At 39.5% G+C, this 24,034-nt stretch overlaps 1 protein-coding gene across 16 annotated transcripts in view; it reads right to left on the bottom strand.

Moving 5' to 3' along the window:
• The window catches only part of LOC100063568 (nuclear body protein SP140), a 71,652-nt gene that overhangs the window by 33,400 nt on the left and 14,218 nt on the right, over nt 1-24,034 (bottom strand). For all 16 annotated transcript variants that reach the window (XM_070270628.1, XM_070270631.1, XM_070270635.1 and 13 more), the window contains 4 exons: nt 18,324-18,501; nt 16,910-17,078; nt 14,551-14,634; nt 4,309-4,392 (listed from right to left, as the gene is read on the bottom strand). In XM_070270628.1, coding sequence (XP_070126729.1) covers nt 4,309-4,392; nt 14,551-14,634; nt 16,910-17,078; nt 18,324-18,501 — 515 coding nt within the window. The remainder of the gene's footprint in view (nt 1-4,308; nt 4,393-14,550; nt 14,635-16,909; nt 17,079-18,323; nt 18,502-24,034) is intronic.

Raw genomic sequence — 24,034 nt, 5'->3', positions numbered from 1 at the left:
TGAAGCTATTCGGGAATCTCTTTGACTGTGACATTCTCTCCCTGACTTCTACCATCTCTTTGTACTTCTGTCGTCTTCTTCCTCCATGATGTTCTTTACCTCTTTGGGCCATTCTTTTAACTCACTTCCTTTTTGTCTTTCATATACATAGTATTTCATTATTCCTATGCAATCCCTGGGAAGCAAGTTTAAAATTCTCTCTCTCTTCGCAAATCCCAACTTGGTAGTATTTAGGTTCCATGCACATTTAGACAAAATTGGGCCCCCTTAGGCAACTCCATTTGGTACCTCAATATACATTTTATATTCTGTGCCCTTAAATTCTCCATGGAGGAGCTCCTCCATTAAGGTGCTTAGCCTCTTTTTCCCCCTTGCCTCCCACACACTTGGGAAAAGTAACTGGAAGCTGAGAAAAGTGTGTCCTTATGTTGGGAGGAAGGAAGGGAAATGTCCTTTGCATACAGACAGGCAAACAAATTTAATGACGTAACTCATCATTTAAATCATAATTACCTTCCCCATCACCTGGTAGCAGTTTGGGTATCTCTTCAGCATCACTTCCATTAGTGCTTTGGAGAGCTTTGTGCTCCCAGTAAACTAAAGAGAAACATGGAAATGACCAACCAGACATGGTGGTGAGGAAACAGACCTCAGGGTGCTCATGCTGAGTTCTGGTGTTCAGCACTTGGGTGAGCTTCTCCTTGGGAAAAAGATACAGTTGCTCCAAGGACTTCACCTAAGATTCACCAGAGCCAGGCTCTGCCTCTTTTCCTTCTTGTTCTTCCTCAGTCACATCCTTTCTCCTTTTCTGTCCCCACACACTATTGCTTCTATGCTGTGAAAGATCGTATGTCTCTCTGACTCTCTGGCTTCCCTCTCTGTCCTTTTCTTCTTCATTGGTCTTCCATGCTCTTTATCACTTTTCCTACTTGTGGCTCAGTTTTTCTTTCTATCTCTTTTCTAGATCTCTTGCATCCCACATGGCAAGTCTCAATCCTACCATCTCTTTGTGCTTTCCCCTGCTCCTGCCACCAAAATATATTTGTTGGATGAGAATCTCCTTACACTGAGCCCTGATCCACTCCCCTGGGTGTAGACCTCCTGGGGTCTCCTGTGTGAATTCTGCCCAGGTGTCCCTGGCCCTAACCCTCTGCCAGCCCCTCATGGCCATCATCGCAGTGAGTCATCGAGAATGCTGCTCGATCCACTTGCTTGGCTAATTTGACCTAGTCAAAGACCCTTATACATTTCAGTGCTTCTATTTCTTTATAAAATAGGAAAAAGCAACAGTTTATCCATCTGAATTCACAAGTTTGTAGAGATAAAATGACATCTTGTTTGCCAAAATTCTTTTCTTTGAATTTTCTTTGAACAATAACAGCAACGTAACGAAAAACATTTGATAAAAATTCGAATCTAGATTTCAGAGCAGTTGATCTCCAGGACCATGTTTCTTCTGGGGCTTTCCAAAGTTAGGCACAAAATAATAACATTATTTTTTTTTTTAAAAAAAAGAATGAAACAGTTTTCATTCTCTAGAGGAAATAAAGTAGGGTAGGTATAAATTCAAGTCTTTGAGATTAATAGGTATGAAAGACATCACCTTTCTTTAGCATATTTCTACTGGAGTATGCACTTAGGAACATTTATGTGACTCATGGATTATAGGACACGTTGGATCCTTTGAATGTGGAGGATGAGTGGAGTAAAACATAGGAAACATCAGCTCTGAATTTAGCCACCTGACACTCTGCAGCCCAGGGCTGGCCATCCTCACTTCCTTACCTGGACCCTGTCTCGGTAGGGAGCTCAAGGCTTCCTGAGGCTCTTCTCTATCACAGATTTCATAACAGCCCTTTCTGTCCTCTACTGAAAGGAATGAAATCCCTCAGATATCTCAATTTATGACCAAGAAGGAATCACAGATAGAAAATAATAAGAAAACAAAGAAAGCCTGAGAAACTGGAATGCTCCACTCCTCAAAACAACCTCATCTGAAAGTTAACTTTGCTTCAACAGCCTTCACTACAGGCTGAGAATAATTCATCCATCATGGGGAATCTTCCTTTTCTTACACCTTGTTCTCTTTCTCCTTTTTCCCTTTCCATTTGATTCTGTACATTTGAGCCGTCTCTGCCTCTGTTTCTTTGTGCTGGTGTCTCTTGGAGCTTCTCTTTCTCTTGGTGTGTTTCTCTCTTCTTATCAGTTCCCGCAACTTTTTCTCTTGCTTTCTCTAATGCTGCTCTTTCTTTCCTATTCTTTGTCTATCAATTGGTCCTTTCTAGCTTTTTCTAAAGAAAGGCCTTCCTGAGACAGTATCTTTTAAAGAGGGCTTAACCAAATCGGAGAAGGGTAAGTGGAGAGTAGTGGAACATAGAGACAGTTCTGAATTAGGCAGAAAGTATATGAAAAGCCTCAGATATGAAAGAGAGATTTAACAATTAAAATTATTGGGAAAGAAAGTTTATTCTATCTTGAAGTAATAGTGTAGGAGGCAGGTGATGAGGCTGGGAAATAGATAGGTGGTGTATTGTGGATGACACTGGATGCCTCTAAAAGACATATTTATTTAATCCTGAGTGTAGTAAGAAGCTAAGTAGGGAGCCGGCCCGATGGCACAGCAGTTAAGTGTGCCCGTTTCACTTCGGCGGCCTGGGGTTCGCCAGTTCGGATCCTGGGTGCGGACATGGCACCGCTTGGCATGCCATGCTGTGGTAGGCATCCCACATATAAAATAGAGGAAGATGGGCACGGATGTTAGCTCAGGGCCAGTCTTCCTCAGCAAAAAGAGGAAGACTGGCAGCATATGTTAGCTCAGGGCTAATCTTCCTCAAAAAAAAAAAAGGAAGCAGCAGCTAAGTAGGAAAGTAATACAGTCTAATTTTCTTTTCAGATGCCTCATCTAGTTGAAATGCAAACAATGTAGTTGATGGGAGCAAGATTAGAGGGAGTAGCTGAGCAGAAGGTTGTTGCTCCGAGAACCGTCATAGTGACAGAGAGCTGGATAGGAGATTTGGCCCTGGGGATGTGACAGATTGACAGGTGGGAGATATTCTGAAGGAGAAATGACTATGTACCATGAGTAACTGGCATATATTTGAGGGCAAGATGAGTCATAGATGACTCCTAGGTTTCCAACTTGAAAAACCATGGGTCAATAGTGATCTATCACTGAGGGAAGGAATGAGGAGAGGTTAGATCCAGCTTGAGCAATGAAGATGCTGCTTTCAGTTCTGGAAGTGCCGAGTTTAAGGTTCTTGAAAGGATTCAAGTGTAGATATCTATCAGACCCATGGTCTTCAGGTTCATGGATAAATGGACTCTGAAGATAATCTAGGGTGGAGATATGGTCTTGGGAATCATGGGAATATTCAAGGAGAGCCTATTGAAATCTGAGCATTTTGCAAGTGCCACTTGGATGATAAGGGACAGTTTAATCTGAAAACTCACAGCTAACATTGTCAATGCCTGTGCCAAAAGCTGCTTATATCCAGTGCTCTTACCTCAAACCTACAATGCCCCAGTCTGTTCCTCTCTCCCTTTTAGCTTCTTTACTCTCAACCTATTTTCCATCCATTCTCCTTTAACTTTCTCTACATAGTTGCCTTTGTACCTCTCCCTGACTTTGCCCATTTCTCAGTATTTATTTTCCTCTCCATCTTTCTCTTTCTATATATTTTCTCTCAGTTTTTATCTCTGATCCTTGAAAGGTTTTTCAGTTTATTTCTTCTCTGCTGTGACTTACACTTCCTGCCCCGCCTTCTCTGTTTCTCACACTTTACCTTCCCTTCTGAATGCCTATACTATTTCAAATTTTGTCTCTCACTGTGATTTCATCCTCCAGGTTCCCCCCTCTCATCATGTCCAAAACTTTCCTGTTGGACGTTGACTGTAGTACCAGGGACCTTCAACTGGCCAGCTCTGTAATGAAGGTCTCCCACATGAACCTGACATAACATGTTATTTCCAAGTTCCTCTTAATTGTTATGCGAAATTAATTGAAAATTATCCCCCATGCCAACTTAGGAGATAGGATTTTATGAAAACTGGATCCATTCATGTAATTTGTCATCTACTCCCGTCTATCTTTTCCGTTTTCTCTTTTATATTCTCCATCAGTGGATACTCTATCACTCAGGAGCTCAGATTCCTTTTCTCATTGTCTCTCTCACATCTGTGGGCAGGTAAGAACAGGTAGAAATGGGGGCTACCAGAGGTCTAGGATAGGAGACAGAATGTAGGCTTTGTTTCCATCAAGACAAGGAAACAAAGATTTAATATGGAATTGATAAATTAAATGATAGTTACCTTGTACATCACATGGCAATAAGCTGGGTCTATCTTCTAATCCTCTAACATTATCCATTTGGAGAAGTAAGTGTTCACAGGACACTGGAGGGACAAGAAGATGACAGAACTCAGATAGTGACCAGAGAAGAGACCTCTGTGTACTCAAGCTGAACTCTGATGTTCAAGCTCCAAGGACCCCCACCTGAGCCCCAACAGAGCCTTGTTCACCTTTTTCATTGAGATGCACATATCCTAAGTGCAAGATAGCTGTGTAACCAAGATCACAGTTAAGAGTTGGAACTTTTCCACCATGCCAGAAAGTTCTCTTGTGATGATTTTAAGCTATCAGCAAGCACTGTTTTGATTTCCATCATCATTAAGTCCTTTCTTTCTGGTACTGTACTTGTCTGTACTGACGCTCATACAAATAGGATCACACAGCATGTACTTTTGTGACTGGCTTCTCTTGCTCAACACAATGTTTTTGGGATTCATCCATGTCATTACATCTATCAGTAGTTCATTCCTTTATATTGATGAATAGTATTCAAGTCTATATATATATCATAGTTTGTTTATTTACTCTCCTGTTGCTGGGCATTTAGATTTGTTCTAGATTTTAGCTATTCGGAATAATGCTACTATAAATTTTTTTGTATAAATCTTTGTGTGAAGGTATGTTTTCACTTCTCATGAGTAGATACCTAGGAGTGGAACTGCTGAGTTATGGGTTAGATTTAACTTTATAAGAGACTATCGGTTTTCCAAAGTGGTCATATCACTTTCTATTCCTACCAGCAACCTATATATGGGAGTTCTAATTGCTTCATATTCTCCCCAATATTTGGCATTGTCAGTCTTTCTAATTTTAGCAATTCTAGTGGATGAATGGTAGCTCACTGTGGTTTTAATTTGCATTTCCCTGATAATGACATCCTACACTTTATGTTCTTATTGGCCATTTTATGTTTTCTGCAGTGAAGTGTCTGTTAAGTCTTTTGAGCTTTTTTTGAATTGATGGTGTGTCTTTTTATTATTTATTTGTAGGATTTCTTTATATATTCTGGGTACAATCCCTTTTCAGATACGTGCAGTGCAAATATTTTCTCCCAGTCTATGACTTGCCTTTTCTTGTTCTTTTTTTTTTATGCTTATTTTTTTTATTGAGTTATTGATAGGTTACAATCTTGTGAAATTTCAATTGTACATTAATGTTTGTCAGTCATGTTGCAGGTGCACCACTTCACCCTTTGTGCCCACCCCCCACCCCACCTTTCCCCCTGGTATCCACTAAACTGTTCTTGGTCCATAGTTTTAAATTCCTCATATGAGTGGAGTCATACACAGATTACCTTTCTCTCGCTGGCTTATTTCACTTAACATAATTCTCTCAAGGTCCATCCATGTTATTGCAAATGGAATGATTTTGTTCTGTTTTGCAGCTGAGTAGTATTCCATTGTATATATGTACCACATCTTCTTTATCCATCCGTCTGTTGCTGGGCACTTAGGTTGCTTCCACATCTTGGCTATTGTAAACAGTGCTGCAATAAACATTGGGGTGCACAGGACTTTTGGGATTGCTGACTTCAGGCTCTTTGGATAAATACCCAGTAGTGGGATAGCTGGATCGTATGGTAGTTCTATTTTTAGTTTTTTGAGGAATCTCCATACTGTTTTCCATAGTGGCTGCACCAGTTTGCATTCCCACCAGCAGTGTATGAGGGTTCCTTTTTCTCTGCAACCTCTCCAACATTTGTTGCTATTAGTTTTAGATATTTTTGTCATTCTAACGGGTGTAAGGTGATATCTTAGTGTAGTTTTGATTTGCATTTCCCTGATGATCAGCGATGATGAGCATCTTTTCATGTGCCTATTGGCCATCATTATATCTTCTTTGGAGAAATGTCTGTTCATGTCTCCAGCCCATTTTTTGATTGGGTTGTTTGATGTTTTGTGGTTGAGTTGTGAGAGTTCTTTATATATTAAGGATATTAAGCCTTTGTCAGATATATGACTTGCAAATATTTTTTCCCAGTTAGTGGGTTGTTTTTTTGTTTCAATCATGTTTTCATTTGCCTTGAAGAAGCTCTTTAATCTGATGAGGTCACATTTGTTTATTCTTTCTATTGTTTCCCTTCTCTAAGAAGGCATGGTGTCCAAAAAGATCCTTTTAATACTGATGTCAAAGAGTGTACTGCCTATGTTTTCTTCCAGAAGCCTTATGGTTTCAGGTCTCACCTTTAGGTCTTTGATCCATTTTGAGTTTATTTTGGTGAATGGTGAAAAAAAATGGTCAATTTTCATTCTTTTACATGTGGCTTTCCAGTTTTCCCAGCACCATTTGTTGAAAAGACTTTCTTTTCTTCGTTTTATGCCCTCAGCTCCTTTGTCAAAGATAAGCTATCCATAGATGTGTGGTTTTATTTCTGGGCTTTCAATTCTGTTCCATTGATCTGTCCACCTGTTTTTGTATCAGTACCATGCTATTTTGATTACTGTAGCTTTGTAGTATGTTTTGAAGTCAGGGATTGTGATGCCTCCCATTTTGTTCTTTTTTCTCAGGATTGCTTTAGAAATTCGGGGTCTTTTGTTGCCCCATATGAATTTTAGGATTCTTTGTTCTAATTCTGTAAAGAATGTCATTGGGATTCTGATTGGGATGGCGTTGAATCTGTAGATTGCTTTAGGTAGAATGGACATTTTAACTATGTTTATTCTTCCAATCCATGTACATGGAATGTCTTTCCATCTCCTTATGTCGTCATCCAATTCTCTCAGAAAGGCCTTGTAATTTTCATTATATAGGTCCTTCACTTCCTTAGTTAAATTTACCCCAAGGTATTTTATTCTTTTTGTTGCGATTGTGAATGGTATTGTATTCTTGAGTTCTTTTTCTGTTGGTTCATTACTGGAGTATAGAAATGCTACTGATTTATGCAAATTGATTTTATACCCTGCAACTTTGCTGTAGTTGTTGATTACTTCTAACAGTTTTCCAATGGATTCTTTGGGGTTTTCTATATATAAGATCATGTCATCTGCAAACAGCGAGAGTTTCACTTCTTCCCTCCCTATTTGGATTCCTTTTATTCCTTTTTCTTGCCTGATTGCTCTGGCCAGGACCTCCAGTACCATGTTAAATAAGAGTGGTGATAGAGGGCATCCTTGTCTCATTCCTGTTTTCAGGGGGATGGGGTTCAGTTTTTGCCCATTGAGTATGATGTTGGCTATGGGTTTGTCATATATGGCCTTTATTATGTTGAGGTAGTTTCCTTCTATGCCCATTTTGTTCAGAGGTTTTATCATAAATGGCTGTTGGATCTGGTCAAATGCCTTCTCTGCATCTATTGAGATGATCATGTGGTTTTTATTCCTCAGTTTGTTGATGTGGTGTATCACGTTGATTGATTTGCGGATGTTGAACCATCCCTGTGTCCCTGGTATGAATCCCACCTGATCCTGATGTATGATTCTTTTGATGAATTGCTGAATTCTGGTTGCCAAAATTTTGTTTAGAATTTTTGCATCTATGTTCATCAGTGATATTGGCCTGTAGTTCTCTTTTTTCGTGGTGTCCTTGTCAGGTTTTGGTATCAGCGTGATGTTGGCCTCATAGAATGTGTTAGGAAGAGTTCCATCTTCCCTAATTTTTTGGAATAGCTTGAAAAGGATGGGTATTAAATCCTCTCTGAAAGTTTGGTAGAATTCCCCAGGAAAGCCATCTGGTCCTGGGGTTTTATTCTTTGGGATCTTTTTGATTGCTGTTTTGATCTCTTTCCTTGTGATTGGTCTGTTCAAATTGTCTGCCTCTTCTTGAGTGAGCTTTGGGAGACTGTAGGAGTCCAAGAATTTATCCATTTCCTCTAGGTTATCCATTCTGTTGGCATATAGTTTTTCGTAGTATTCTCTTATAATCTGTTGTATTTCTGCAGAATCTGTTGTTATTTCTCCTCGCTCATTTCTGATTTTGTTTATTTGAGCTTTCTCCCTTTTTTTCTTTGTAAGTCTGGCTAGTGGTTTGTCAATTTTATTTATCTTCTCAAAAAACCAGCTCTTTGTCTCATTGATCCTTTCTACTGCCTTTTTCGTTTCAATAGTATTTATTTCTGCTCTGATTTTTATTATTTCTCTCCTTCTGCTGACTTTGGGCTTCATTTGTTCTTTTTTCTCTAGTTCAGTTAGGTGTGCTTTAAGGTTGCTTATTTTGGATTTTTCTTGTTTGTTAAGATATGCCTGTATTGTGATGAATTTTCCTCTTAATACAGCTTTTGCTGTATCCCATATGAGTTGGTATGGCATGCTATCATTTTCATTTGTTTCCAGGTATTTTTTTATTTCTTCTTTAATTTCTTCAATGATCCATTGCTTGTTCAGTAGTGTGTTGTTTAGTCTCCACATCTTTGTGCCTTTCTCAACTTTTTTCTTGTAATTAATTTCTAGCCTTATAGCACTATGATCTGAGAAGATGCTTGTTATTATTTCAATTTTTTTAAATTTGTAGAGGCTTGCCTTGTTTCCCAACATATGGCCTATCCTAGAGAATGTTCCATGTGCACTTGAGAAGAATGTGTATTCAGCTCCTTCAGGGTGGAGTGATCTATATATGTCTATTAAGTCCAATTGTTTTAGTTTTTCATTCAGCTCCACTATTTCCTTGTTGATTTTCTGTCTGGATGATCTGTCCATTGATGTGAGTGGGGTGTTGAGGTCCCCTACTATTATTGTGTTGTTTTTAACATCTTCCTTTAGGTCTGTTAATAGTTGCTTTATGAATCTTGGTGCTCCTGTGTTGGGTGCATAGATATTTATAAGCGTTATTTCTTCTTGATGAAGTGTCCCTTTGATCATTATATATTGTCCCTCTGTGTCTCTCTTTACCTGTCTTATTTTGAAATCCACTTGGTCTGATATGAGAATTGCAACACCTGCCTTTTTTTCCTTGCTACTTGCTTGAAGTATCGTCCTCCACCCCTTCACCCTGAGTCTGTGTTTGTCCTTGGGGCTGAGGTGTGTTTCCTGGAGGCAACAAATTGTTGGATCTTGTTCTTTAATCCATTTTGCCACTCTGTGTCTTTTTATTGGAGAGTTCAATCCATTCACATTGAGAGTGATTATTGATGCATGTGGACTTAATGCTGTCAATCTGTCGCTCATTATCTTGTTTTCCTGTGTTTCTTTTCCTGTGTGCTTTAGACTATCCATTTAATACTGCAATTTCTTATGCTGGGTTTCTTAGATTTTTCCTTATCTATGATTTGTGACTCTGTTCTGTACTTTATTTTAGTGTCTACCTTGAAGTTTGTATTTAGAATCTCGTGTATAATATAGTCTATTCTCTGGTGGTCTCTTACTTACTCGACCAATACTGATTTAGACCCTTTGCTCTTCCCCTCCTAAATAATTATTTTCATTTTTTATTCCAACTCGTCTTATTAATTTGTAGTTAGAGTGCTAAGATCATCTTTGTTTTGGTAGTTTCCTTATTTTTACCCTAATGCTATAGCTGAATATTTGCTATCCTGTTCTGGTTCTATCCATCGGTCTCCCTAGTCTGTGGCTTGTGTCCCCTTTCTCCCTTTTTTCTTTTTTCAAGTATGAGAGCCTTCTTGAGGATTTCTTGTAATGGAGGGCTTTTAGTTACAAATTCCCTTAACTTTTGTTTGTCTGGAAAAGATTTAATTTCTCCCTCATATCTGAAGGAAATTCTTGCTGGATAGAGTATTCTTGGCTGAAGGTTTTTATCCTTTAAAGCTTTGAATATATCATTCCATTCTCTCCTAGCTTGTAGGGTTTCTGTAGAGAAATCCGCTGACAGTCTGATAGGGGCTCCTTTATAGGTTATTCTCTTTTTTTTCCTTACTTCCCTGAGTATTCTTTCCTTATCATTCCTATTTGCCAACTTTACTATTATGTGCCTTGTGGTGGGTCTTTTTACATTGACAAATCTAGGAGATCTAAAACCCTCCTCTACACACATTTCTCTGTTGATCCCTAGATTTGGGAAGTTCTCTTCAATAATTTCGTTAAGCACACTTTCTGCTCCATTTTCCTTTTCCATATTCTCGGGAATTCCTATGATCCTTATGTTCTTACTCCTCATTGAATCCATTATCTCTTGGAGATTTTCCTCATTTTTTTTAATTCTTAGTTCTCTTTCTTCCTCTGTCTGGCACCATTCAGCCTGTCTGTCCTCGATTATGCTGATTTGCTCCTCTAGGTTGTCTACACGGGCATTCAGGGAATCCATATTCTGTTTTATCTGGTCCATTGTGTTTTTCATCTCAAGCAATTCTGTTTGATTCTTCTTTATGATTTCAATTTCTTTTGTGAAGTAACTCTAGAACTCGGCTTGTTTCTCTATCTTTCTCTCTACCTCATTGAGTTTTTTGATTATAGCTGCTCTGAATTTATTATCACTTAGTTTACCTAATTCCAAGTCCTCAGGACTTAATTCTGTGTTTTTATTGTTTTCCTTCTGGTCTGGGGCTTTTATAAATTGCTGGATGGTAGAGGAGCGGTTTTTTCTCATGGTGGTAGAATTCAGTTACAGTTACAGCCTGTCGCCACTAGATGGGGGTCGAGAGCGGCGTGTTAGCTCTCCGCCTTGGGGCAAGATGGCTGCGCCCACTGGCTTTGCTGTGGGGGAGGGGCTGTTACTCACACGCGCCGGTCTGGGTTCAGATCAGTTCTGTTCTCTGGTCTCCCAAGGCCCTTGATTTATAGGGTCCCCGCGGACGGAAGCTTTCCCCCATCAGCGGGTCTCCACTGAACCAGCGGCAGGAGTCCTGGATGATCCCCGGTCGCGCGGCCCCTCCCCCGCTCCTTCCCGACCCGCGCCACAGCGATCGCAGACTCTAGGGGAGGGAGCGATGTTCTCTCCTACCGTTCCAGCGCCTCCGAGGCTGTAAGCAAGGTTATGATCTCCACCTTCTTGGTATTGTAGGTCTCTAACGAGCTGGCATTATGTTTATTCTCTGAAATTCAGTTCTTCCAATCTTTTGTTGTATTTTGGAGGGGAGAGAATCCCGGGTCAGCTCACCCCGCCATTTTGCTCCACCCTTCCTCCACCTTTTCTTATTCTTAATGGTATCTTTGGATAAGCAGAAGTTTTCAATTTTGATGAAGTCCAACTTACTAAGTTTTTCTTTTATAATTCATGCTTTGTGTGTCCTATGTAACAAATTTTTGCCTACCATCAATTTGCAAAGATACATTCCTGTGTTTTCTTCTAGAAGCTTTACAGTTTTAGCCTTAACTTTTAGCTTTGTGATCCAACTCGAATTATTTTTTGTGGATGGTGTGAAGTAGGAGTGGAAGTTTGTTTTTTCCATGTTTTCTCTGCCTATTTTTAGGTCTTTCCAGAACTCATTCTGTTTCTCTCCTTTCTCACATTTCTACTTCTTGTCTTGGCCCCGTTGCTGCCTCTACCCTACAAAATATTTGTGCATCCTTGATTCTGAGGGCGTCTCTCTCCTTGGCTACTCTTGTCACCTTGTGTTTCTGCCTTTCCCTTCCATCTCTTTCGCCTTTTTCAGTCTAGTTTTTCCCTTCTGGCTCTCTCTATACCTATGCTATTCCAGTGTCCTACCCTCTCTATTTGTGTTTTTTTTCCCATTTCCCCTTTGCCATGGAACCCAGACACTTTTTCTTGGTAAATAAATGTCTCCTTGCCTCAAGCTCTGGTCTACTCCTCTGCCCTTATTCCTGGCTTCCTGGGGCCTCCTTTCTGAACTACAAACACATGACACAGCCCTTTTCTCTCTGAATGTGCTACAGTCACTCAAAGTCATCCAGGCAAATGCCGGACTGTCAGTCAACCTTACCTGCTTGTTAAGATTCGTGGGCACATTCATTTGTCATTTTCTGGGTTTTTATTGTACCATGTGGGTCACAAAATGAATCTTCTTCCCTTATACTCTTCTGCTGTCCATCACTGAGATGCGCTGCGATTCTATCTCTAGGTAGGCTGTCGTCTAGATCACATTAGAAAGGTTGTAGAATTTCTTCCCCTTCCCTTCATGATGACCTTCTTTTACTTTTTACTAATAACTGTTATTAATCCTTCCACCACCCCATTCTCATTCTCACTACCCTCAATAGTAGATCAATCTCCAAATATATTTTTTATAGCCTCTGTACGTTTTGTGTGTGTGTGAGGAAGATTAGCTCTGAGCTAACATCTGTGCCAATCTTCCTCTATTTTTTGTATGTAGGATGCCTCCACAGCATGGCCAATGAGCAGAGTAGGTCTGTGCCCAGGATCTGAACCCGTGAACCCAGGCCACTGAAGTGGAACGTGCGGAACTTTAACGACTGGGCCACAGGGTCGGCTCCCACTTTTGTACTTTTTTTTACTGACGTATAATTGATACGTAACATTATATTAGTTTCAGGCGTACAACATAATGACTTGATATTTGTATACATTGTGAAATGATCACCACAAGTCTGGTTAATATCCATCATACATAGTTAAACATTTTTTTCTTGTAATGAGAACTGTTAAGATTTACTCTCTTAGCAACTTTCCAATACCTAACACAGTATTATTAACTACAGTCACCATACTGTACATTACATGCCTATGACTTATTTATTTTATAACTAGAAGTTTCTACCTCTTGACCCCCCTACTTTGTACTTTTTAACGTACATTTTATACTTTTAGCAATTTGTCTTTATTCAAAACAATAAGTATGATTGTTAAAATAGATCCAAATGTTATACAAATGTAGTAATACATTTTTAAAATATGGAACACCTGAGCTATAAATGCAAATTAAAGGACACCCATTCATAGCATTCTACAAGACTGGCTGTATTCTTATAGTTTTTCTTACCTTGGTCATTTCCAAGGAAAAAATGTCAATATTTAACAAGTAAATAAATTTATTATAAACCATTTGGCTTAAGGATGGAGACCTTTTCTTGAGCTTAAAGACTGTTTCACTCACTGCTACTCTAATCTAGGAAATAACTTTCTTTTCAGTGGGTGTCTGAGGAGCAAAATTGAAAAACTTAGAGCATTGACTAAATGTTTAGTTATTGGAGTCAGATAGCATTATAATAATAGTCGTAAGCAGCAATTACTTTCCATCAGAATTATTGTAAGTGCTTCACATAAATTAAATCATTTAATTCTCATAACAACCCTATTTTAGATATAGATATGAATATAGATTTGTAGATGAGGGGATTAAAACACAGAAATTAAGTAACTTGCCCAAGCAAGCAAGTGGTGGAGCCAAGACTTGAAACCCAGCAAGGAGGCCTCAGAATCTTTGCTCTTTGCTGGTATGCAAGAGAGGGTATGAGTCCCAGATAGGCCAAGTCCTAGTTGTGTAACCTTTCACAACTCACTAACTATTCTCAAACCTCAGTTTCTTCTCCTGAAAAATAGGAATAACAAAACCCTTATGATAGAATTGATACAAAGATTAAGTAAGATGCTACTTGTAAAGTGATATCTGGGTTATAGTAACTGAGGAGGAATTCATAATTTTCAGGATTAATGTCTTACGTGTTGTAGTGTAATAATTAGTTATTAGTAATAATATGAAATGAGAAGATGATTGAAAAGCTAGAAATAGTGGTTATTGGTTACAAATGGACATAGTTCATATATGAGCATTAAAGACACTGATCCATGTGAAGTGATGACGTTGTGCTTGGTGGTCCATGAAAGCAGTTGTTACTATGTTATTGTTAGTCTTATTACTGCCCTCGATTCTATTCTCTCGTCTCTTATTTACTTTCCTTTTTCTCTCTTTTCTACACAGCACTACCCCTTCCACATTCTCTTCTACACACAATTACTGCTTACTCTCTTCTTATCTTTTATTGTGAGTAATATTTACATCAGTCCCTTCTTTGGACAAACCAAAGCCTCCCTCTTTGGACTTGGACTTGTCACATAGGACCAAACCTTTACTCCTTCCCAGATCCACTGAATTCCTAACTCAAAATTACTGCAGTCAGCTCTTCCCCTTAATTCTGGCTCATGGTCACACTGAGATCTTCCCTGTTGGGTTCATGTTCCATCTTCTTAGTTGTCATATATGCCTGGCAATATTCTTGGATTTCACATCCAGTTGGTTCATTGGGAACCCATACAACACACCCCTGCTCTGGCTTCCTCAAGTCCTTCTGCATCCCTTCCCCAGGACATACTTATCACTCAGGAGCTCAGTCTCTTGATCTCTGATCTCCTTTCCTCTTAGCAGAAGAGAAAACAAGTTTCTATCAAGTCATCATTACCTTGTTCAAGGTTTAATTGGAAGTTGAGCATCCCCTTTGTCTCTTCTTCATCAATAATTTGGTATTGAAAGTTGTCACGTATCACTGAGAAGAGAAAGTAAAAGGCAATTAGAGATCTCAGGCAGTGACCAGGAGTTGCATCTCACAATTACACATCCAGACACATCTTTGACTCTGGTAGTTCAAAGGGAATCTTCCAGCCCTCAGGGAACCCTGGGCTTCAGTGGGTCTCAGGTAGCCTGTGAATTGATGTTGCTCCTGGAATCCTATAGCTGTTCCACATAGAGATGCACCTTTCAAGATTTAAAAAACGAAGGATACGAGAAACATTGTCAACAGTGCTTAACCCCCTTCAAACTGATCAGAGAATAGTGAAAAACAATTTAAAATAAATAATACGTGTGGAATGTGTTTTGTAAATTCTGCATGCAAGCAGAGATAGGGAAGAAGCAGAGGGATTTCTTCAGGAGAAAGGCAATGTTTATAGAGAAATAGACCTTCATAAGAAAAAATGAAAGCCCCAACATCTTTTAAGCATGGAGATTTTAAAAGAAAAAGAAGAAAGAGAGAGAGAAAGAAAGAAAGAAAAAAAGAAAAAAGGAAGGGGATCTTTGGTCTATTGTGTCAGGGAAGATGATCTGGTTACAGAGATAGACATTAAAGAGGAACAAATGCTTCCCGCGGTGAGTGGGTGGTGAGAGAAACAAAGAAAAGACACTCTGAAAGGCACAAACAGGAAGTGAATCTCACAGTTGTACCAGTGACCCAGAAGTGGTAACAAGAAAAGTGCAGGAAAGCAGCCCAGGGCACCCCAGCTTGAGAGCTACATTCCAAAGTGACTCAGCAAACATAGATGGAAAAGCAAATCTCCTAAGACATGAGGAAAAACACCCAAGAAATATAGAAAGATGCCAGGCAAGAAGGATAGGTGATGGTGGCACACCTCCTGGGGGCAAGACCCACTGAGGGATCCAACAGTAGGGAAGGGGTGAAGGTAGAGAGAATCTATGGGGATGAGAGATGTTTTTCTCATGAAGACGTTGACTTCATGTCCAGGCAAAGTCTGGAGGAGGACATGGGGGAGTAAATACTGTATGAGTCAGATCTAGAGAACGTAAGGAGGCTCCCAAGCACAGACATTTCAATGAAGGTTTGGGCACATCACTTTCTTGTCAGCTTCTTGGCTTTGGACCTCTGACTCTCAGCTCCTGTGGACAGCAGGGTTCAGGAGGCGCCAGCAGCTGCACTGGGCCAGGCAGCAGGCAGTGCAGCTCCTGGGCGGTGGCAAGACTCAAATGTGGGTCACCCCAGCTCAGGGAGCTCTGGAAACTAACACATGTGATGTGGGTGCTGTGGCCTGGGGAGGGGGATCCTCACGGTCCACGGAGATATTCAGAGTTCCTGAGATGTGGGCAGTAAAGCTAACCGCCATTCCCTTCATATCTATGGCCTGAGGACGTCCTGGTTACAAATATAATATTGACTTGAAATTTGTGACCAGTATCTGACTTTGTCATTTCTCTTACTTGGATATATCATAATGTGGAAATGAGATAATCATATATACAGATATATCCAAGATATCCATATATCTCATAATCATGAGAAAAACATAATAAATGTATGGTCTTCACAAATCAACACATCTCATTGTTCGTACTGACTTCTTTCACTTTTTCTCTGCTTAAAAATCCTTGATTGCCTCTTTATTTCCCAAGTAATAAACTTCAAATTCCTTGGCACAAGAGTCTTAGACCCTCAAAATTCCCTCCAACTTGCCTCTCCAGAATTAGTTTTCAAATACTCCCTCCCATGCTCTATTCTCAGCCACATCATTCTGCAGTTCCACCGTTCCTTTCACACTTTGTAGCTTTCACATGCTGTCCTCTCCCCATTGCATGAGTATGTGCTCAGCTTTTCTTGTGACTTCTCCATTCTTTGTTTGGAAAAGTAAGTTGGCACAGGACTGCACTGAATGACGTTTTCTAATACAAAGAAAAGTTTTTCATTTTTGAACATGTCTGCAAGTATCAGAGTGGGCTTCCTCCTTTCCTGCAAAAGGGGCATAGTTCATACTTTTCCCCAAAATATGGAAATCCTATGTTTTGCAGAACCAAATTCCGGTCCTGGCTGAGCAATCATTTGTGGGATTACTGGCTTAACGTTTGTCCCCCGGCTATGTGTAAGCTCCACAAAGACACAGGTTATGCGTGTTTTCTTCACCATGGTATTCTCTCTGTGCCTGCCACAGAGTGGTCATTCAATAAAATAATTGTCAAATATTAATGAAAAGGGAATGAAAGAATCAGTAAACGAAATGGACTTGAATCCCCCAAAAGTTGTTGAAAGCTATAGTTACCATCTTGGAAGTTTCTTAAAATCTCAATTAAATCAGGATAGGCCTTCAGGTTAACCTTGCTGAATAGGGCATCCAGAACTTTCTTGTCAAACTTCTTCTCCAGTTCACTGAGAACATCATATACCACTCTCTCCACCGGGACCAGATTTCTACAAGCTTCTCGAAAATCCTTTAAAATATTGAATGGAGAATTAGGTAGCTATGGATTTACAGGTTATAGAAGACTCAGATTGTAGATAGATCATTTGTTCTCTTCTGAAATGTTAGAATGTTACATATATTCTGATTACTTCTTAAATAGCCTCCGCCATAAAAACAGATTCTTATTTTGTGAAGCTGACTCTCTGACATTGATGTACACTTGAGAGAGCAACTTTGAAGAATAAAATTGGGTTCAGAGTTGAATGTTGTGTGGGGGCTTTAAGAGCCTGGCCAGGATGCCTTAAGAGTGGTCCTGACTGGTATGAGGGGCCATTTTGTTGACTAGATGATAATCACTGGCCTCCTGCCTGAAGGGCTCCAGGAAACCAGGCGTTCACCCTCCCCTGTTGTAGACCTGGCCAAAGGGCAAAGAAAGTCCACAAAAACAAAGAGAAACCTTGTCCTCAGCATCCCCAGGAAGACCTCCCACTAAACTTTACCTGCATTCCAGGGCTTCAGAAATGTCTAAAGAACAAGAAACAATTTGGAGAGAGAGCAGCAAGCATCTGCTTCCAAATTTATCCTAACGTGGCACAACTTCTCTATGAGTTTCAATAATCTCAGGCTCAAGTGTATAAAATGAGAGGGCTTTGTAATGGAATGTAGCCTGGCTCACTTATTTACTTTATTGATTTATTTTTCTAAGATTGGCCCTGAGCTAAAATCTGTTGCCAATTTCTCCTCTCCCTCCTCCTCCCCCTCCCCTCCCCCTCCTCTTCCTTCTTCTTCTCCCCAAAGCCCCGCAGTACATAGTTGTATATTCTAGTTACAGGTCCTTCTAGTTCTGCTATGTGGGATGCTGCCTCTGCATGGCCTGATGAGCAGTGCTAGGTCTGGGCCCAGGATCCAAACCAGCGAAACTCTGGGCCGCCGAAGCAGAGTGTGTGAAATTAACCACTTGGCCACAGGGCCAGCCCCTTATTTACTTTATTTTTAGTTGTTGTTATTATATTGTATTATGTACCTAAGATGTTCTGTACCTATGTAGTATTCCCATTTCCAATCCTGCCACATCTCCATCACCATGGCCCTCCACCAACATCTACTCCAGAAGAAGGAATGTTTTCTGCGATGCCACTTCTCCTGTCAGCCACTAACTTGTAGGAGGTGAAGGTCCCCACTCACTGGAGGCCCTTTAGCCTATTTATGGCATCCTGAAGTTGGCACAATATAGCATGGGGCTGGTTAGCATGAGGAAATTCCCCTCACTTACTTCATACATCTGCTCAGGGATGAAGCCGCGGTCCCGGAGGCCCATAAGGAGAGGAAATGGCTTCGTTATTGCGCTTGCAATCTCCACCTTATTTTCTTTGAATAGCCTGAAAATGAGCTCAGAGAAAAACTGCTCCACAGAGTTCTGGTCCTCTGGATTCTGGTCGCCTGGGAACATCCTGAGAAACAAAGATATGTTATGAAAGTAGACGTTGAGTTTCCAAGAGGCTTGTGTTGGCTGGAAGATTTTACACATGAAAGATCGTCAGTGGAGAACCAACATGTAAAATAGTGTTCTCGTGGAAGGACCAGAATAAATATAATTTATTTACTTAGAGAATAATCAGGGGTACAATAGGAGAAAACATTGAGCTTAAGAAAGACTTGTACATAGAAGAGAAAGAGCTCACCCTGTGCTAATCAAAACTACTATAAAAAGATTTTCACCTGAACCCTCTAGGGAAAACACTGAATTTAAAAATGTTAAAATCTTCACAGGAATTGATATGATATTGGGACGGTTCATTTTATGTGTCAACTGGGAAGGTGTTTTGGGGTGAGATTAACATTTAAATTGGTAAACTTTGAGTTATCAGTTTGTCCACCATAATGTGGGTGGGCCTCATCCAATCCGTTGAAGGCCTAAATAGAACAAAAGACCAGCCTCCCTGAGTAAGAAGGAATTCTCCAGCAGACTGCTTTTAGACTGGAACTGCACCATTGGCTCTGTTGGGTCTCCAGTCTGCTGGCCCACCCTGCCACACCACAGATTTTGGACTTGCCAGTCTCCATAACTGTGGGAACCAATTTCTTGTAATCTCTCTCTCTCTCTCTCTCTATATGATATATATAACCAATAGGATATATATAACACATATCCTATTGGTTTTGTTTCTCTGGAGAAACCTAATACAGATTTTTTTGTTTTAAAGTTTATAGACAAAGAGATAAAAAATCAGCTGAGATAATATTATGGAACCTACCACTGAACCGCAAGCCTTCTTGGTTAATAACAACTAGAAGAAATCTCAGGAAGATGTAAAAGAGATAGACCTCTCCCATCTGTAACTGCAGAGGCAGGAATGGCATTCCACATTATAAAATTAGCTCCAGGACTCTCCTCTGGTAAGGTTTCAATTAATGATAGTCAGAAGAATATGTCTTTTTTTGGGTCTAATATAGAGACTTGTGTGAATATTCCAAACTAGAACACATTGTTCTGTATCTAACCTGGACTGTGGAAGTGTTATTTACATGGAGGCCTGTAAGACCCTTGGATTTCAAATATTATGGCCATGCCTGGGAAAAGTAATTTTTAAACTCAAAAAGCTTTGTAATTCTGAGTCTTACTTGATAAATTGTTCCCCTTGCTGATAATGTCTTGGTAAGCTTCTTTATATTTATAAAAGATATAAAGACTTGTAGGGCTTTTTCATCCCACCATAAGAGGGTCATTGGGACTTCCCATTTTCTAAATATGCATTGGGATAGAATCAAACCCATTTGTTCACTGAATCCCTGTAAAGAATAGAAAGCCTTCTGGTTAAAGATAGTTGATTGAAGACAAGTGTTTTCATCCTCTCACTAGAGAGTACCCTAAAATGATAGTAAACGAATTAAAGTCACAATGTCAAAGAGAAGTGGATTGGATGAGAAATTTAAACCAAAGTCTGAAAGAGAAAAAGTGGTAACAGTGCTAATTGCTATTGCTGGTGGAAGGTGCTCCCAGACTCCCAAAAGGGTCCAGTGTGTCTTGCAGGCCCCTGGAGAGGTCATGGAGGTTGGGAGGGAGACGCAAGGTTGAAGACAGAAGGCTTGTTTGAAAGGCGAAATACAAAACAATCTCTTCCCCAACTCCTCCGTGACCCCACCACACAGAACACCTGCATCCAGGCAGGAGACTAGAAGTTTCTTCTTAAGGAAAATGTATATGACTCAGAAAAAAGACCTTCACCTTCAGGAATCCTAGATTCTCTTGGCAAAGCCTACAGCTCATCCCATTAAATGGAGATCCAAGCTAGCTTTTCAGTGCCTCGCTCTTAAGCATGAACAAACAATAACAGGCCACAGATATTTGTGGAAAGCTACAAGATGAAGGAGTGGAACCAAGATGAGCAAAGAGCAAAAATGACTCCAGCATCAATAGAAATATTATGGAGAACAGAAGAGAGTTTCTGAAAGACAAATGTCATACAGATAGGAGAATATACTGCGCCCAGGATGCCATGAAGAAAAGACCAGAAAATAAGACAGTGAGGCTGGGAATTAAAAGTGATTGCTGAAATTAACAACAAAAAAAAGAAAGGTTAACTAAAATAGTTGTAAAATAAAGGAGAGAGAATTTCCCCAGAACATAGCTGGAAAAACTCTAAAGGAAAAAACAGAAAGTAAATTTGAAACCCTAAATGTCTAAAATGGTTATGCAAGTCTATAGCTCCAGAGGTAAAAAGAAGTAACCAAAAAATGTACACCCTCTTCAGTTATTCATTATTCAATTATTCATATGTGAAGGCAAAATAGTTGTGTAAGTGCTCAGAAAATACATTCCACTCATGCACCCTCTGTGTCGGCCACACAATTTTCAATGTTCAATCTTCTTTACTTCTGTCTCCTTGGGCTAAGGTGTATGGCTTTAGCAGAATTTAGAGATAGCACATGGTTAGCCATGCTCACTGTCCCTCTGCTACAGAGGCTGTCATTTCAGATGGTGACTGCTCATCAGCCAGAGACAGAGTCCAGGGTGATGGTTCCCTGAAGCAGAGGCTAGTGACCCACTGAGATTTTGGAAGTGTTTGTTCCAATAGGATATTCTACCCCATTCTTACTGACATACTCTCTGGGACAAATTATTTGATGATGTACTAGAAAAAGAGAATCAAGAAATCAATACTAGCAAAGTTCTGCTATAAAAGCAGTAGAAAGCATCACTAAAGCCAGTTAAAATATTGAAGTCCAGAAACTGTAAACTTTATTTTAAAACAAAAGTACATCTCGAAAATTACTTTAAAACAGTGATTCTCAAAGCGTAGGCCAAGGACCCTTGGGATTATGCAAAACCCTTTCAGGTGGCATCAAAGTCAAAACAGTTTTCATAATGATACTAACATGTTATTTATTCTTTTTCTCTCTCATCCTCTCACAAGCATATAGTGGGATTTTCCAAAGAATTATGGCCTGTGGTATCACAACAGATCGAATGCAGAGGCAGATAGGAGAATCTGGCTGTCTTCTACTGAACCAGCTATAAAAAGGTTTGAAAAAAACTGTGAAACATTGCTAATCCTCTTGCTAATTTATTTTATTTTGAAAAACATAGTTATTTCTCATAAAATATGCCATTGATGTTAGTAGGTAATGAGTTCATTATTATTATTTTTAAATGACTAAGTATTTTAAGTTTTCAAACTTTTAATTTCTAATGTGATAAATATCAATAGATATAACCCACATGAACAAAAGCTAGCTCTTTGGGGTTCTCAATAATATTTGAGAATATAGAGGGATCCTGAAACCAAAAAATTTAAGAAGCACTGTTCTAGAAAGAAAGGATATATACTTCATGTAATGGTAAAATTATAATAATTTTAATCTAAAACTTCAGATTATATTAAAATTTTTAACAAATTGAATGGGGGCAAGAAAAAAACTGAGTTAAATGATTTATTTCAAAAACACTAAACTCAAATGACATGGTTGCACATTTGATGCTATCAATTAGAGAAATATATATTAAATAATTAATTAGAAAATCTAAGTGTAACAGAGTCAAAATGAGACTGTAAGGCTCATAAAAGGATAACAGTAAATAAAACATACTGTTTTCTTAAGAAAATGAAGAGGCATAATATATAAGAAGTGCTAAAAAATTCACAAGCAAGAAGATATATGTCATTTAAAACAGATTAAATTACCATGTTAAAGTATAAATGGTCAAAATAGAATCTAACTACAAAAGACACAATGAAAATAAAGTGAAATTAAAAATGTTAAAAGTCAAGGAGCATCATGGTGGAGTGAGCTCTCCCTGTAAACTCTCCCCTCTAAGATACAATGGAAAGGATATTCATGTGCCAACAGAGGACATCCACACAACACAAAAGACATCTGAGAGACCCATGAAGCCATATGTCAGAAGGTGGAGGTGCTGCCCCCCCCCACAAGGAAGTGTAACAAGGTAAGAGAAATCTTCTCATCTTCCTGAAGTGCAGCAAACCAGGGATTGCACACAGCTCCGAGAGGAAAGGCGGGAGGAGGCAGCCCTCCATGGGAATGCCATCGCTCTCCGAGGTCCCTCACAGCCAGGGGGGTCTTCATCAAGCTAACCCTCCAGGAGAACAGATAGCGAGGGCAGAGTGAGAAGCCCCCAAGATCACGCAGGAGAAAGAAAGCACCCCTCCCCACTGCCAGGCACCCCAGATCAGCAGCAGGGAGCTGAGCTGCAGATCACAGCAGGCTCAGAATACACAGTCTTGACCTCCACCCAGAGGTGGCGGTGGAAGCAGCAATCAAATACCACCACTATGCAGAAGCACAAATCCATGCTGTCTAGCAGTCTGAAAAAAAATGTATTAAATCTCAAGCCCAGAAGGAAAATGACAAGTACCCTGAAATCAACCCTGAAGGCACAGAAATCTATAATCTAAATGACAGAGAGTTCAAAATAGCTATCATAAAAAAACTCAAAGAGTTACAGGAAAATGCAGATAGATAGTTCAATGAATTCAGGAGCTACTTCACAAAAGAGATTGAAACTATAAAGAAGAACTAATTAGAAAGATTTGTGATGAAAAACACAATGGATGAGATGAAGAATATGGATTCCCTGAACAACAGAGCTGATATTATGGAGGAATGAATCAGTAGTATTGAGGACAGAAATACAGAAATGCTTCAGATGGAGGAGGAGAGAGAATTAAGACTAAAAAGAAATGAAGAAATTCTCCAAGATATATCCAACTCAATTAGGAAATGAAACATAAGGATTATAGGTATTCCAGAGGGAAAAGAGAAGAGAATGGAGCAGAAAGCTTGTTCAAAGAAATAATAGTGGAAAACATCCCAAACCTGGGGAAAGAGATGGAAATGCGAGTGAAAGAAGCAAAAAGATTGCCTAACTATATCAATGTAAAAAGACCTTCTCAAAGGCATATAGTAGTGAAACTGGCAAAAGTGAATGACAAAGAAAAAATACTAAGGGCAGCAAGGCAGAAGAAAATAACTTACAAAGAAACCCCTATCAGGCTGTCAGCAGATTTCTCAGCAGAAACATTACAGGCTAGGAGAAAGTGGAATGATATATTCAAATCTCTGAAAGACAAAAACTTTCAGCCGAGAATACTCTATCCAGTGAAAATATCCTTCAGATATAATGGAGAAATAAAAAATTTCCCAGATAAACAAAAGCTAAGGGAGTTCATTGCCACAAGACTCCCTGTCAAGAGGGCCATCATACTTGAAAAAAAGAATAAAGGGATTACAAAACCCTGAGTAAGGATATAAATAGGTAAACAAAATCAGAAAATTTTAGCTATCCATCAGAACAGGTTAGCAAACACACAACTATAACATTAAAGATAAAGGGAAAGAAAACACCAAAACCAAATATAATCTTGTCATTTTAACCACAAACTCACAACACAAGATGAAGTAAGACATGATGAAAACAACTTAGGAGGGGAAGAGGAAAGGATAGAATCAGCTTATTCTGAGGAA

This window comes from Equus caballus, chromosome 6 (assembly GCF_041296265.1).
Source record: "Equus caballus isolate H_3958 breed thoroughbred chromosome 6, TB-T2T, whole genome shotgun sequence".
In the NCBI taxonomy this organism is placed as follows: Eukaryota; Metazoa; Chordata; class Mammalia; order Perissodactyla; family Equidae; genus Equus; species Equus caballus.
This window is presented reverse-complemented; position numbering and strand designations above follow the sequence as displayed.